We start from the raw sequence: 16646 nt of genomic DNA on the forward strand, positions 1-16646 counted from the left end.
GAGGCAAAGCATTATTTCAGCTTTGATGGGGAGAGAGGAAGACAAAGGAGACAACACTTTTTTCTGTGAAAACATCATCAACCGGATCCTCTCTTTCAAAAGAGGCCACTGTTCTCTAATCCTTGGGACGGGAAGGAATCCATCCACCATCACCCTGGATTTCTGCAGGAAATGGGGGAGCCAGAATGCACCCGCGGTGCAGACATAAAGGAATTCGACAGTCCCGCCTGTCTTCCCATTCCTTCTGCATGAAGGAATCTGACTGACCCACCTATCCTGACCCTCCTGTGCCGTTCCTGAATCATGCCACACACTGGGCCTCAAGCTGCCTGTAAACAGTGCCTTGCAAAATGCCCATCCTTTCCCGAGAGCTGTAAGGTAGGTAAAGTCTGAGCAAAAGCATCACATCAGCAGTGTCAGGATGCCTGTAGTCCCTGCTGTGACTAATATTACATTGCAACATGATTAGCTCACCTTTTCTCTGAACTTATACTGCAGTTAAAGGTATTTCTGTTTACAGTAGTTGGAGAATATCACAGGGGAAAAGTCAGTACATGCACATCCTGAGTAGCCACTAAAATGGCAGAAGGCATAGGTGTGGAAATCTAAGGAGAATCCCCATGTTTTCTTACTTTTCTGCTTTAGGACATGAGGTACCAAAAGCAAGCCTGGTAACAGCATCATCAGCCTTTGAGCACAGTGAGAAAAGCAGTTAAGCATCTACCCAGGCCCTTGAAATTATTAGTAGGATTGGTCCTTCCATCTGTATCTGGAAAGCTACATTTCTTTCAAAAATAAGATCCCCTATTATATTTCTGCCTTTACAAATTTTACATCTCTCTTTCAAATCCAACATAACGGGTCTATCCATAGCTAGACCCTCTGAAAAACTTCTTTACCAATGTATCTCTAAATGACATTTTGGCCTATAGCAGGCTTTACAGTTAAAAATATGAATCGGAAGATAAAACTAACCGAACAAATTCCATCTCTAAAGTGTTTTCCATTTGGAAAGCAGCACTGCTGATACAGTTGTAAATGATTAAATTAGAAATCATACACAACAGAATGGCTTAGTGACAAGTTATTTGTGTAAATATCTGTAATGTTATTGCTTAACACTTTAGCAAAAACTTTGCACAAACTTTACCAGCTCTTGTAGGTTCACTGCATTTATTATCCATACTATCAGGTTGGAGATCCATATTATAAGTAGATAATAAGTTAGGTATAAGCACAACTAAAATCTGATAAACAACTTGTGGAATTATTCGAGGTTGTTTCAGAAAAAGGGTTGGTAATGTAGGTGACTGTCTATATTAAGATATCCTTACTGGTTTTAAATACACTGTTCACCAAGAAATGCATGCAGAACAGTCTGCTAAATAACAAAACCTAGGAAACAGTACAGATCTGCTGCACCTGCCGAATCAAAACACAGAATTACTCCTTAAGCATGTTTAATATACAAAAATAATCCCACTCTAGGTATAAGAATCCCATTTAGGTATTTAAGTATAAGAAAACTCAATTTAAAAGATACATATTTATGTTGGATTTCCAAGTGTAAGTATTACAATTTTAAATACTACAGAGAACTACTGTAATATAGCAGAATTTGCTAAAAATCAGAATTAATAATCAGAACCACTTATTATGGATAAAGATCCCATTGAAGTGTAACTTGAGAGGTGCCTATGGGCTAGCATTGAGAAAGGGTTCCTTTCAGCACGGCAACAGTTAGTTTGAGAAAGTAACCACATGCTTAGTCTTCAAAAGAAATTTCTCAACATTATCATAGAATCATAGCTCACAGATGAGCTCAAAGTGAAGTTTGGGCAAAACCAGCTATTTCTTGGGCACACATGGATGGTTAGCTGGATTAAGGAAGAGCTTTTACATGATTTTAGCACATTGATGAGACTAATGATCAAGTACCAAATGCAATGCTAGAGTTAGCATGGCAAAAAAACCTTTCGGAGTTAGAAATACTGTAGCAATAGCCAAAAATTATTCAAAATGAGAAAAATTAGCTATACTGAAACAATCATTCAGTTTATCAGAAAGATCTTATAAAGAATAAATGTTTTCCACTGCAAGAAAATGCCAGGTAATAGCAGATATTAAAATGAATAACATATGTTATAATGAGACAAAGCAGGTAAAAGGACCCCACATGGAACAATAGCTAAATTCAATTCAGGAATTTATTGAAGATGAAGAACCAAATAAAACCTGCAAGGATACCACCTCTTAGGATAGATTAACAGTAGAAGTGATAGATCTCTCATTTCTTAACATTTTCTTATCAGACTTGGATACCATTCTACAAAACACACTTCACTGAAACAACTTACTGGACTCATTAAATGAATAGCAAGAAATTCTTAATCCTCTATTAGAGACCTAGATAGATTATCTAACTGGACATTCTAGCATTGAAGTGTACAAAACTAACTAAACACTGCTACATAATGACTAGATGGAAAGACACTGATATTTAAAGATGTTATGTCTCTTTACGAGACAAATTATGAGTTATTCACATATTTACTAAGCTAATTCAGTTGAAAATTCTTATGGAATTTAAAATATTTTTATTTTTCTTCCTTTTTCTTTTTTCATTAACTTTAACAACAAAGATAGATAAGGATATAGCATTTAAATACATAGTAAAAAATTGCAACCAGAAGGTACTGGAACATCAAGTAACAGAACTAAGAACGAGTAAACAGTTTTTCTCTGATATCAATTCCTTCACTTGACAGTGAGGCAAGAAATTACTGAGGAAAAATAATTACCTCAACTAGAGGTCAGTAACATAAGGAGTTTTGTCTGGACAAACGATAAGACAGAAGATATGACAGAAGGATGAATGCTGAGAACTGGAGACTGGAAGCTAGTATTGGACTGAGTAGTTTAGCAGATGGGCAGTAAGAAGCCTGGAACTCAGAATTGATGGAGGGCATTGATTAAACACAATTCAATGTTTTGGTTCTCTGAAGAGACAGAAGGGAATATTGACATTAACCCATGCTTTGAGGGAGTGTTCATTTTAGTACTATAAACTATCATGACATCAAGTGCTTGGTTTTGAAGGGCAAGAATAGTGAAGACATTAAATGTTTCTAAGTGGTAATGGTCACTGAAGGCTTTTTCTCTTATGATGATTCTCAGATGACACTAAAACAAAAGGTTCAAGAAAAAAACACACACAAACATACTGGCATGTCCAAAACACATTATCAGAGTTATGGAGGTTTAAAAAAAGTACTTACTTGGTATGTGTCCCATAACCTGATGATACACCGTAAAGGGACTTCCCTCATCAGCAAGTTATTCATCCAACGGAAAGCAAATTGCAAGTATTTCACCTCATGCAGATCCAAGTGCCTATGAACTTGTTCTGAAGACAGAATAAACAGACATTTTACTGCAACTTTTCTGAAGTCCTTAAGTATCAAATACATTGTCTGAATAAATAAAATACTCCTCCGATCTCAAGCATATAAAATGTGGCAGTGCATGCAAACTCTTACAACTGAATGAAAATCCCCAAAATAGAAATTACTAGTTAAACATTACATTGGATTTATTTTTCTGCCTCTAGATGGCTTAAACAACTGCTCTCAGTTGTGCTATCTAAGAAAAGATTAAGGTCAGAGCTTTACAATATACCACAAAAAAATATACAAAGTTATAAAGTGAAATGATTAGGTACATATATCCTCACTAATTTCTTAAGCTACAAATTATTTGGGGTAAGATGACAAGAAACAAGGTATGCAAATAACATAATGGCTTCCAAAAATAGTGTTGGTAATAAAAAGACGACAACATTAAATTAACAAGGCAAAGAAATATAAGGAAAGTACATGTAAAGGTTGCATTCAACTGAGACAAAAAAGTGAGATTAATGTGTAGGAAACAGAGTGAGCAAATTTAAGTAATTTGCAGCTTAAATAATTTCTTGGTATAACAAATAAATACAAATAAAAACCAGTACAAATCAATGGTTTCTAAAGCAGTACTCATACATGCTGTGTTTATTGTAGTATGTTTACTATTTGAAAGCTGTGATAATCACTTGCACGGGTTATGAGCTAACAGAACTAATCTATTACATGGCTTTTATATATTTACTAGAATTTACTCCAAAAAGGATCACAGACATTCTGTTAACAGGTTTTAGCTAACAGGCTCAAGTATGACATTGGCATGGTGTAAATGACAAATACTGCAGAAATGTTAATGTCTTATTTTGGATACATTTATTACAAGAAGTCTTTGTTAAAGCCTAAATAAGACATTCCTACTGTCTGTCTTTATACAAACACATTCTTGGGAGATTTTGCTACCCAGATCATCTTTCACCCGCATTCATAGAGACGTATTATCAGCTAAAACAATGAGTACATGCTGATCTTACAAATTTTACATTTCTCAGAAAGATCTAAAAAGACACTGAAATTCTAAATGAACAAAAAAAATAATCCAAAGAGTATGGTAGCACTGTTACAGGAAACACTACTTAAAGATTAAGGTAACAGATGTTCAATTACACTAAATTATAATATAGACTGAAGTTGTTCAAATCCTTTTTTTTCTCAAGACGTATTTTCTGGCTATATGAAAGTGTCAGTCAATATGATACAGTTGTTTCAATATGGAAGCAAGAAGTAGAAAATTTTTAGATTTTAAAAACAATCAACAGTGAGCTTTTTTAAAAATAAGATCAGTCACAACACATTACACCAAAGGTCCACATATGACAACATCCCGTTTCCAGTGGTGTCTGAAAACAAATACCCATGAAAATGTATAAAGCACAGGTATTTCTCCATGGCACTTCTCAGCCTATACCCATGTGTGGCTAAAGCACTCTTCAGCAGACCTGGTATCTATATTCCTAAAGTCATATCCTTCTGTAATATAAATATACACAAATATATAAAACCGTATGTACATCTTAAAACTATCTGTTACCTCTCCTGGGAACTTTTTAAAGTTGTAGCTGTATATAAAGACGTGTCAATCTGTAAATGATTAATTTCATTTTCATTTCTAGGTATAACACTAACCAGATACTCCTGCTATACAATAGACTGAACTGCTACTATGGGATGTGAAAAGGTAGAGAATGAGGGTGGAGAGGTAATGATCTTGTGCTCTTTTAAGTGATCTCATCAAGTCTTGGATAATCCCTCTCCTTCTCTGTCATTACATGTACAAGAAAAGTACTACAGCATTACCACTGTATATTACGCCTACATATTGTTGATATTTCTAAAATTACATGAGAACTCTGTGATGGATCTTCCACTACCTGTAATAGCCTCAGCCTTCCAGTCTCAAAACCCTGTGACTAATCTTCTTCCTTCCTCTACAAACCTAATATCCTCCCATCACCTTCACACCCTTCTTTTCCAGGCTTTCTGCAAAAATCATCAGCTGCCCCAGCTGGGAGAGAGACAACAGTCAATATCAAGGCTAGTCCTGAGCTCTGCATAAAGCAAGCAGCATGTGCAAATGCAACGAGTATCTAGCCGGCACTCCAAACACAACAGCTAACTGTGGGCCTTACTCTGCAGCCCTTCCTCAGCAGCACTGCTAATCTGGGTCAGGGGTTTTTTGGGTTTATTTTTTTTAAATAATCAACTAATGAGCTTTATAAAAGTCATGGAATTCTGCACAGTGGAGACTCTTCTCCCTCTGTAAAGTGCTGATGAAGCAAGTCCTCAGCTTGAAAAGTTATTGGAAGCAGAAGACGGATGTGGTAACTACATATGTTCTGTAACCTTAGAGAAATAGCCTTAAAAATGAAACAAGGCAGTTTATATGTAGAAGTCGACATTTTGAAGACAGTATAAGATTCAGAAGCCTCTGTATTTTCATTTTCCACACAGAGGCCTTGCATGCCTCTAACTTCTAAACAGTTAGGTTAGAACAGAATAGAACAGAACAGTTGGAAGGGGCCTACAACAATCACCTAGTCCAACTGCCTGACCAATTCAGGGCCGACCAAAAGCTAAAGCATGTTCTTAAGGGCATTGTCCAAATGCCTTGACAGGCATGGGGCATCAACTTCCTCTTCAGGAAGCCTGTTCCAGTGTTTGACCACCCTCTTGGTAAAGAAATGCTTCCTAATGTCCAGCCTGAACCTCCCCTGGTGCAGCTTTGAACCATTCCCATGTGTCCTATCACTGGATCCCAGGGAGAAGAGCTCAGCACCTCCCTTTCCACTTCCCCTCCTCAGGGAGCTGTAGAGAGCAATGAGGTCAACCCTCAGCCTCCTTTTCTCCAAACTAGACAAACCCAGAGTCATCAGCCATTCCTCACAGGACATTCCTTCCAGCCCTTTACCAGCTTTGTTGCCCTCTTCTGGACACATTCAAGGACCTTCACATCCTTCTTAAATTGTGGGCCCAGAACTGCACACAGTACTCAAGGTGAGGCCACACCAACATTGAATACAGCGGGATAATCACCTCTTTTTGACTGGCTGGTTATACTGTGTTTAACGCACCCGAGGATGGGGTTTACCCTCTTGGCTGCCAGAGCACACCCCTGACTCCTATTGAGCCTGCTGTCGACCAGCACCCCCAGATCCCTTTCTGCAGGGCTGCTCTCCAGCCACTCCTCTCCCAATTTATACCTGTGCCCAGCATTACTCTGTCCCAAGTGCAAAATCTGGTATGTGTTCTTGTTAAATTTTCAAATGTTAAATAAATCATAGATTGGAGCATTGGGCAATCATCAATCTAGATCCCTCTACAAGGCCTCCTCCCAGTTTGGTATCATCATCAAACCTGCTAATGGTGCATTCAACTCTTGCATCCAGATCACTGATAAAAATATTGAACAGAACCGGCCCTAGAAGTGAACCTTGAAGGACACCGCTGGTGACCGGTCACCAGCCAGATGTAGCCCCATTCACTACAACCCTTTGAGCTCTGCCCTTCAGCCAGAAGGCTGCTTCTTCCTCCAGCATACCATTATTAGGTCAGTTATTCACGACAAATACAGAATTACTATAGTGTATCTGCCTTTGCTCTAGGCAAATTTTGCTGCAAGTTAAATATACTGAAGTGAGATACTACGTTAAAATTTATTTTTTAAATGTCACATTTAGATACCTGTATTGCAGACTACTATAATTAGATAATCCACTACACATCAAGCAGGATGCAAAAAAAGTTTTATTTCTAACAGAAGTTAATAACTCGCAAACATTTTTGTTCTTCACACAGCAGAAACAAATTTCATTTGGTTGCTTGCAGCCATTGAAAGTAAGTAATGAAGAACAATAAATTGTGCCAGTTGTGATATTTCAATTACAGGTGTTAATAGGCATAATGAATTTCTTGAAAGTTGCTTTCTAGTCTAACAAGTTGAAAAACAGACTATTAAACTCCGTGCTTTTTATACAATTGATGCAAGACTGGAATAGAAGATGCATTGAGTAAAAAAGCTAATTCTTCTTACTTTGTAAGTAATCGTGAGTAGAGGCTATTTTGCTGATAAAGGTAATTTGGACAGTCATAATCTAAATTTAAATTTTCCATTTCAATGAAAATAAGTACATGTGTGCAATGAACAAGCAAGATATATAATTACTGTCAGCTTTCAGACTTCCAAGTATTTTATAAAAAATACTTCTACTGCATTTTTTGATAGTAAAATTATTTTACAGTTTTTAGAAAAAGATAGTTTTTATACAAAAATTCAAAAGAAAGAAGAATTATATTTAATAAGTTTCCCAATACTTTCAATAAATCTATATATAAAGTTTTGGTGGAGCAAGTCTTCTGATTAAAGAATAAAATACATTATACAGATGCATTCCAAAGTAGCATACTGCCAAAAACATGTATTTCGTACATAAAAAGCATTTATAGGTATTTATAATTTTAATAAATATACTTATTGGATATATTAGTTTGAATGATCACATTTAGCCACATTAAAAAAAAAGCTTCTCATGGTAGAAGGACCTATACACATAAAATATTTATTGTTAATGTTTAACGTCAGCTTCTTATGCTGTTTTACTGATTTCAAAATTGAAGTTGTATGTGACTACAGAATCACAAACTAAAGCCACACTTAAGGACAGAAATAACCTGTACTAAAGCATGACTCAACTGCTGTCCTGACTGGGGGATACTGTCAGAATGAGTGCATAGGCAAGTTAAATATAAGCAAAGAGGAACTGCAAAATAATAGTAAAATTATGCATGAACTGCCAAATTACAGTGGCACAGCATGGTGTCACTGTATCCATCTGTATAATTTATTACTTCAGAATATTAGCCTTTTGGGGTTGCCCTTTACTTTAAGATTCCTATCAACCCTAGCAATCTTTTCTGACGTTTGACTTTAGACCTAGTTTTGACATTTTTAAAAATTATTTAAAGTTCATTTTTTACCCATATTTCATACCCAGGGCACTTCATTTTTAACTCCATTTTATCAATATTTCATTGTAAATATAAAAAGCATTAAATGTTAAAAAATATCTCAAATGCAGTTAATCTAAGAATCTCTGATGAATAGGCATTTTAGTTCAATGAAAGGAAGAAAACTGTATTTCTCATGAACAGCCACACAATTCTTCTTGAAAAGTGTACACTAGCTACAAGAGTAACTCCTCTAGTACCAATCCAAAATGAACAGTAAAATAAGCAGCCAACCTTTGCCACAGAGGCTAACTGGCACTGCCATTTACACGCAGTGATGTTTGTGCATTGCTCCTTAACGTATGAATACATGCTATAGCAATATGCTTGTTTTCCATAGAATCATAGAATCATTTAAAGTTGGAAAAGACCTTGAAGATCATTGATTCCAACCATTAACCTAACACTGCCAAGTTCACCACTAAACCATGTCCCTAAGCACCAAGTCTACATGGCTTTTAAATACCTCCAGGAACGGTGACTCAACCACTTCCCTAGGCAGCCTGTTCCAATGCTTGACAACCCTTTCGGTGAAGAAATTCTTCCTAATATCCAATCTAAACCTGCCCTGGCAGAACTTGAGGCCATTTCCTCTTGTCCTATTGCTTGTTACTTGGGAAAAGAGACCAACACTCACCTCACTACAACCTCCTTTTCAGGTAGTTGCAGAGAGCAATAACGTCTCCCCTCAGCCTCCTTTTCTCCAGGCTAAACAACCCCAGTTCCCTCAGCCACTCCTCAGAGGACTTGTGCTCCAGACCCTTCACCAGCTTGGTTGCCCTTCTCTGGACATGCTCCAGCACCTCCATGTCTTTCCTGTAGTGAGGGGCCCAAAACTGAACACAGTGTTCGAGGTGCAGCCTCACCAGTGTCGAGTACAGGGGGACAACCACTTCCCTGTTCCTGCTGGCCACACCATTTCTGATACAGGCCAGGATGTGATTGGCCTTCTTGGCCACCTGGGCACACTGCTGGCTCATCTTCAGCCAGCTGTCGACCAACACCCCCCAGGTCTTTTTCTGCCGGGCAGCTTTCCAGCCACTCTTCCCCAAGCCTGTAGCGCTGCATGGGGTTGCCGTGACCGAAGTGCAGGACCCGGCACTTGGCCATGTTAAACTTCATACGATTGGCCTCAGCCCATCGATCCAGCCTGTCCCGATCCCTCTGTAGAGCCTTCCTACCCTCAAGCAGATCAACCTTCCCGCCCAGCTTGGTATCATCTGCAAACTTACTGAGGGTGCACTTGATCCCCTCGACCAGATCACTGATAAAGATATTAAACAGAACTGGCCTCAATACTGAGCCCTGGGGAACACCACTTGTGACCAGCCGCCAACTGCATTTATCTCCATTCACCACAATTCTTTGGGCTTGGCCATCCAGCCAGTTTTTTACCCAGCGAAGAGTATGCCTATCCAAACCACGAGCAGCCAGTTTCTCCAGGAGAATGCTGTGGGAAACGGTGTCAAAAGCTTTACTAAATTCTAGGCCGACAACATTCCGATGGCAGTCTAGCAGGATTTTCTTCTTTCTGGACCATGCCAATAAAGGCAAGCATTATAGACTAATCATTCAGAGACTAGCATAATGGAAGACAAGCCAAAGAAATCAAATGGCATGAAGCACTGACACATTTCAGAAAACAATTTCCTCATCTACTACAGCTGAGAATCTCCACTGTCTAATTCTCTTAGTTTTTTTAAGTAGTCACCTTGTTATTTTTAAAAACAACTGACATTGCAAAGAAATAAATAAATGTCATAATCTATAAACTAAATGATAATAACACAGGCACCCAATAAGAAAGCATGACACTCAGAAGAACCATTGTTTCAAAACTTAAAAGCCTTTCTTTTCAAAATACATAAAGTCTCTTGCAAAATTAAAATAGGAGCCTGTCTTTATTTTAATTCTCTGATGACTCTTTTGAAAGGTTGATTGGAACTGATTAATAGACCACTGTAATCCAAATTTCTCCTCCTGTCTTCTCTCCATTGGTAAGAAAGATAAAAATCCAGCAAGTTTTCAGCTGCAGAATTTGATGGGAATTTGATAGAATTTGTTGTTTTCCTTAGGAAGCAGTTTTGAAAAACATTTATTCAGTTGAATTTAAAATCCAGACACCTTTCATCCCATGTTAGGTCAAACATAGTAAGAAATTATTATTTATGACTTATTTATGACTCACTCAATTTGACAGTTAATGGTGACAATGAAGCTTCAAAACATAGGTTATATCAAATCCATATTTAAATTTTTAAAATGTTCCGTGACAAATAGTCAAAATATTATAATGGTTAGCATTTCATTACCTCATGGTTGATCAGATTTCTCCCATACACTACTGTGCAAACACTTACCCTTTATTAGAGATATCAGATTATCAGTTAAGTTTTGCCACTGATCATTAAAAGGATGAATTCTAAAAAAGAAAATCATGTGGTTTAATCTCAAGTTCATTCACAAGGGATGTGCTTGCAAGCTTGGAATTTGTCTGACCATTAGATTAAAATCAGTAAACTGCACTGCCACAATTTCTGTGATATTGAGTAGGCAACAACAACTTTTCCCTCCTTGTACAATATTGCAACTTCTAAACTACAGAAAAGTTTTCATAGCTCAGCCCATTACAAGTATGAGATGTTACGTACAATCTAAGTAAACAGCATAAAGTAACATTTCTTTTCCAGTTTCTTCATGATGCTGTGACTTGATACTTGACTGACAGCTTCCAAGTACTAGTTTCCAACTACAAAACTTCAGTACTGTTTTCCTAACTGTGCAAAGCAACCAACCAGCTAGATTTTATTCTACTTAATGCAGTGCTATAATGGGCATTTATTTCTACTTAGCTGAACTTTCTAAAAGTGTGGGTAGCTATTAAAAAAGACAGTATCATAACACAAATAAACTACATAATCTAGATGAACACTGCTTAATAGAAACAGTGTTACCAACAAGGGTTGTCCCTGCAAGCTTGGACTCATGAGACCAGAACCTCCTGAAAAGCAGTGACTGCTTAATGCTCACCTCTGAGTTACCACAAACATTTGATAAAACTGGTTTTCACAAGTATTGCTTGCAAGCTTCCAGATGTCCTTAGGGAACAAGCATCCCTTTGATCGCATCAGCCCCCACATGGATATGGTCATCCATACCTGCCTTCCACCATTTTGCAGCACATTTTGCTCCAGTCTAGACTCATAGACAGTTGATTAACATGGAGCAGTTCATGCAGCTTCATTCGTTCAGTTAGGGATTCCACAACCAACATATCCACCACCAGCTTGTGCGTACTATCCATTCAGTCAATATAGTAACAGAATGTTGAAATTTTTTCTACTACCCCTAGAATCTTTAAACATTGCCGTTTGCTTAAAATTATAGCTCCCACATACTGAACTTTGCTGTCCAAAAGAAGGAACTTTGTCATCAGTAAATGACTGCTTTCTTTTTGAGTACTCTACCCACCAAAAGCAATTTTTTTAATTTCATTCTCTCTCTTTCTGAATAATTTCTGCATTGTTCAAAGCCAGTATGTTTATGGGAGAAAAAGGTGAGAGTTAGGAGTAAAATCTCAACACCAGGTGTTGCCAGATGCAGATTAAGGCTTACAACCCCCCAACCTGAATTAATGAAAGTCTGAACAGAAGTAATTGTCAAGACTACAGCTTAGCAATGAGTTATTATTAGTTATGTATATTAATTTTTATTAATACACATTAATAACAAGAGAATTTCCTGATGACTGAAAAAGACATTCAAAAGATCATAAATGTGCACTTGAAGACAAGATCTCATTATGATACACACTTCTGCTTCAAGTAATAGTTGCGATCCAAGTGAAAGATTTACATGCTGATTATATCTTGTTCCAGAATTAGTTTGCTTTTTATAACTGTCTAAAATCATCCACTGTAAGAATGATAATAAAAGCATATAAAAAAAAATAATTTGAAAAGACTTGTACAAAATGAAAAGACAACTGGCAGAAAACCAGAAATATTACCAAATTATATTCTCCTCACGGCCTACAATTTAGAGATAATGGTCTGTTTGAATTTAGCTCACTAAATGTACAGCTAGTAGCTATGACTGAGAAATAGCTTCTTCATACACATAAGATACAGCCGATACTCCAATACTAAAAAGCCCAAGATGCTGATCCCAAAGCAAAAGAAGAAAATACTAGAGGAGGGGAGGAGGGGAGGGAGGAAGGAGGGAAGACCAAGTTGCCTCAGGGAATCAAATGCAAGTAACAATTCTGTGGCATCCAATGCAAAATGGAGGAAACTATTAGGAAAAACAGCAATCAAAGAAGATCTGCCGTTCTAACTAAAAGTTAAAAATACATCCTGTGTTTCCAGGTGGAACTTGAACTTAATATTCAAAGTGCAACAACCAACAGTGAGAAATATTTGATGAGACATTTGACTTCCAGGTAGCATTCACTGGACTTCCGTAGCCTGTTCTTCTAAATCATAACTGTGCATTCATAACAGGGTTTATGCCTCACACTTTTTAAATTCCCTATCATGTTAAACTTCTTTTTTCTTCCCTTTTTTTGATTTGCCATAAAAATAGTAAGTTTTGGCTATTTAAAAGTTAAAGTGCTTACAGAAGTCAGGAATTTACAAATTATTTTACAGTCAACCTCAACTCTTGCTAAAATCTCTGAACTCCATAATAGCATACAAATATAATCTCCACGGTAAAACATAAAAATATGATTTAAAAGATATATTAAATAATTATTATGCCCACTGAGCAGCACTTAAGAGTGGATTAAAGTATAACACAGTAATTACAACCATAAAATCAGATAAAAAATAACTACTGGTGAGCTAAATAAGATGGCTTTGTTAAAATGAGAAAAGCTTTATGGCACAAATTAATTAAAACAATTATGAAATGCTTACAAGATTTTTAATCACTTCAGCACAAAGCTGACACAAAGACGGACCGAAAGAGAAGGTCCTTCTTAATCACTAATTTTCAACAGCAGCAGTAAGGTCTAAATAAATTCCACGTCCATTTCCAATCCAAAATGCTTCTGCATGGTTAAAGAATACCAGTCTTTTCAACTGTTACAATTAGAGCTCTTTTTTCCAGATACTTCAACACAATCCCAGTTCAAAATTATAGGTGTCAGCAAAATGTTTTACAGTATAATTAAACATAATTTTGTACATACAATTAAGTATTCTTTAACCATACTTTTAAAGAAATCATTAGCATGATTGAATACATAATGAAGATTGACCAAATGTCACCTAAGACCACAGTTTCAACATCAGTTCATTGTACGAACACCCAAGATTCAAATTAAAAACCAAACAAATTAGTTAATCTATATCTATCACAGTATATCAAACACATCGCTTGTTCTGTGAGTTCTTATTAAACAATAGTAAGTGTTTAAATGAGAAAACATATTAGTCTTGGTTGATATTTTGCCTTTTCAGATTCAGATTTTCCTCAACAAAAAAGCAAAACTATTTTCCTCTGCAGTTTAAAAAGATCAATCAGCACAGAAACTGAATGTCCTTTAGAAACTACGAAAGTATCAAAACTACTCAATAGGTATCTCTAAGTAACTTTTGGGCTTAACTTGTCATATGAAATTAAGTTCTGAGCAGAACCATGAAATGTTTGTTTTTGAAGCATTGGACAGTTCTACAGGAATAGGCACCTATATCTCTTGGGACAAAAACCTGCTGAATGCCGAACACCAAGGCAACGTTCAGAAGAGTAACTGTAGGAATCCCAAGTGAAGTCTGGACATTTAAAACTTTAGCAGCCCAGAAAGAACACACAGCTCTTAAATCAACTCAGGCACTAGAAAGGACAATTCCACCGGCACTAATCCTATTCTAATCAAGGAAGTTTTATAAACATCTCCAATTAAATAAGAAACCATAACATCATACATAAATGTTAAGAATTATAACTACCAACCTTTTAGACACATCTACAGCAAATATTTCAAAGCATGAGAAGTATACAGAATGGCACAATTAAATAAGCTCTCTCACTGTGGATAAACAAAAATACATATAAAAATGAAAATTTTTTAATTGACCAAGTTTTGTGAAGAATGTGACCTGCACTGTCCTGGTTTTGGCTGGGATAGAGTTACTTTTCTTCCCAGTAGCTGGTACAGTGTTATGTTTTGGGTTCAGTATGAGAACACAACACATATAAATATATACAAGAGATTCATATTTTAAATTTCTGTATGCTTAAATAGCAAAAACATATGCCAAGTATAAATGTAAGGCCATGATGTGAAAGTACTTTATTACAAGTCCTTACTTGTGGCATTATCTACAGAACTGCAGACAACTGACCAACGAAAACATCTGTAACCCAAGACAGAAATAAGTAAATAAAGTATGATTAGTGGAGCCAAGACTCATTTGTTCAGAACATTAAAACAAAATGCATTATCTAATTTATATTTCATTTGAAGGGAATGAAACAAACACATTTACAATATGGCAGCAATAAAAAAATAAGACTTATAAACTCATTAATATAACATGGTTTTAAAAGGTGAAAGAATATTTTAACTGCACCTAGGCATAAGTAAAAATATTTTCCCAAACATTACTATGCAGTATTTATTAAAACAGTCATTCTTTAAAATAAGTCTAATATAACAACTTTAATGTTACACTAAAAATACCTTTCTATTGAAAAATTTGTAATTTTTTTTCAGTATTAAAATGGAAATAAATCAGAAATTGTCCCAATTAAAATATCATATGTAAGAATATCTGCAGTATCTCTCCAAAACAGATGGCCAGAAAATGTGTCCACAGTGGACACAGCAGAAATACTGAAATATTACTGAACTTTTGAAAAATGTAGCTGAATTCTAAATGAACTTCCTTATGGGAAAATCAAAATGCAGCACTCTTTTTATGTTCTTAGGTATTTTTCCATTACTTCCATTTTCAAAAGAAGGGGGAAAAACATATACAGCAACAGTAAGAGCTTTTTTCTTTTTTAAAAATAATTTTCTGCATTCTTGTTTTTCCATTTCTTGTTACTAAGATTCAAGGGCCAATTCTGCAATAAGATTGGTGATTACTGGTGAAAGAATCTGGAACACTAATAACATGGAATTTATTTAACTATAAGAAAACACAAGCACAGATCAGGCTGTGCAGAACACAGATGCAAATCCCAGAAGTTGTTCTATAAAAGATGTAGAAAAAATCTTCCCAAACTTACGCTCACAGAAGATGCAGAATCTTTATACTAAGTTGAGTCATCAGTACTGCCTTTATAGTTTATTGTAATGCTAATAAGAAGCCAACATAAATAAAAAAATAAATATAACATTATAACGGGCTATTTTTTTTTTTTCTAGAACTGCCTTCTTGCTAATTTAGGGAGAATGCCATGCAATCTTAACATCTTTTATCAACGTTTAATGGAAACCCAAGACTACTTTTATCTACAAATGCTCACCCTTCTCCAAATGGCTATCTCAAACTCTAAGTACCAGATGTCTTACAGTAAGCTGAAGAAGCTGAGACTCTCCCAAGCATGAAACCAGCCAAATGCTAAACACCTGTAAATTCTGGAAACACAAATCCTGAATTAATTTTGGCATTCCTACACCACATCTCTTTGCTTTCAAGCCTAAATGAAGCAAAAGTGGAAGACAGCATGCCACGTGATTGTGACCTTTTACAAACCAGGAGAAATGGTTCATGATTTAGCGCAGAAAAGCTCTACTGACATTACAGGAAAAGGAAAAGATAATTTGTTATAACAGTTTCCTTATATTATTGAACTACCTATTGTTCCTCCCTTTCACTATTTTTGTATAATTCCAAGAAGAATCTGAATGATGATAAGGACATAAATGAGATTGAATAATGTTTTATCTTCAAATTCCATCTCATCTTTAACAACATTTTATTAAGAAACTCAAAAATTCCGTTAAACACGATTCATCAAAATTATTTTCTGGAGTTCAAGCAGACTGAGATTATGATTAAATTAACAGAGTAGCTTGGCCATTTGAAGTCTACTGCAATGTTCTGCAGTGTGCGCACAAGGACAGTTACTTTGAGAGGAGTCGTGATCCATAAGGCTGGGTTAATGAAGGTTGCTTGAATCACTAACATAACGCATTAACACTCTCTGAAGGGCGAGCCTCACTTTTCATAC

The 16646-nt window shown here is 36.1% G+C and overlaps 1 protein-coding gene across 3 annotated transcripts in view; it reads right to left on the bottom strand.

The window, feature by feature from the left end:
* TBC1D22A (TBC1 domain family member 22A) overlaps positions 1-16646 on the bottom strand; it is a 202955-nt gene that overhangs the window by 94245 nt on the left and 92064 nt on the right. For all 3 annotated transcript variants that reach the window (XR_008235492.1, XM_052789034.1, XM_052789033.1), the window contains exon 11: positions 3279-3406. Coding sequence is in view for 2 of the 3 variants with exons in the window: in XM_052789034.1 (XP_052644994.1) it covers positions 3279-3406 (128 nt within the window). In the remaining variant the exon portion in view is untranslated. The remainder of the gene's footprint in view (positions 1-3278; positions 3407-16646) is intronic.

Source organism: Harpia harpyja, chromosome 6 (assembly GCF_026419915.1).
Source record: "Harpia harpyja isolate bHarHar1 chromosome 6, bHarHar1 primary haplotype, whole genome shotgun sequence".
Lineage (NCBI taxonomy): Eukaryota > Metazoa > Chordata > Aves > Accipitriformes > Accipitridae > Harpia > Harpia harpyja.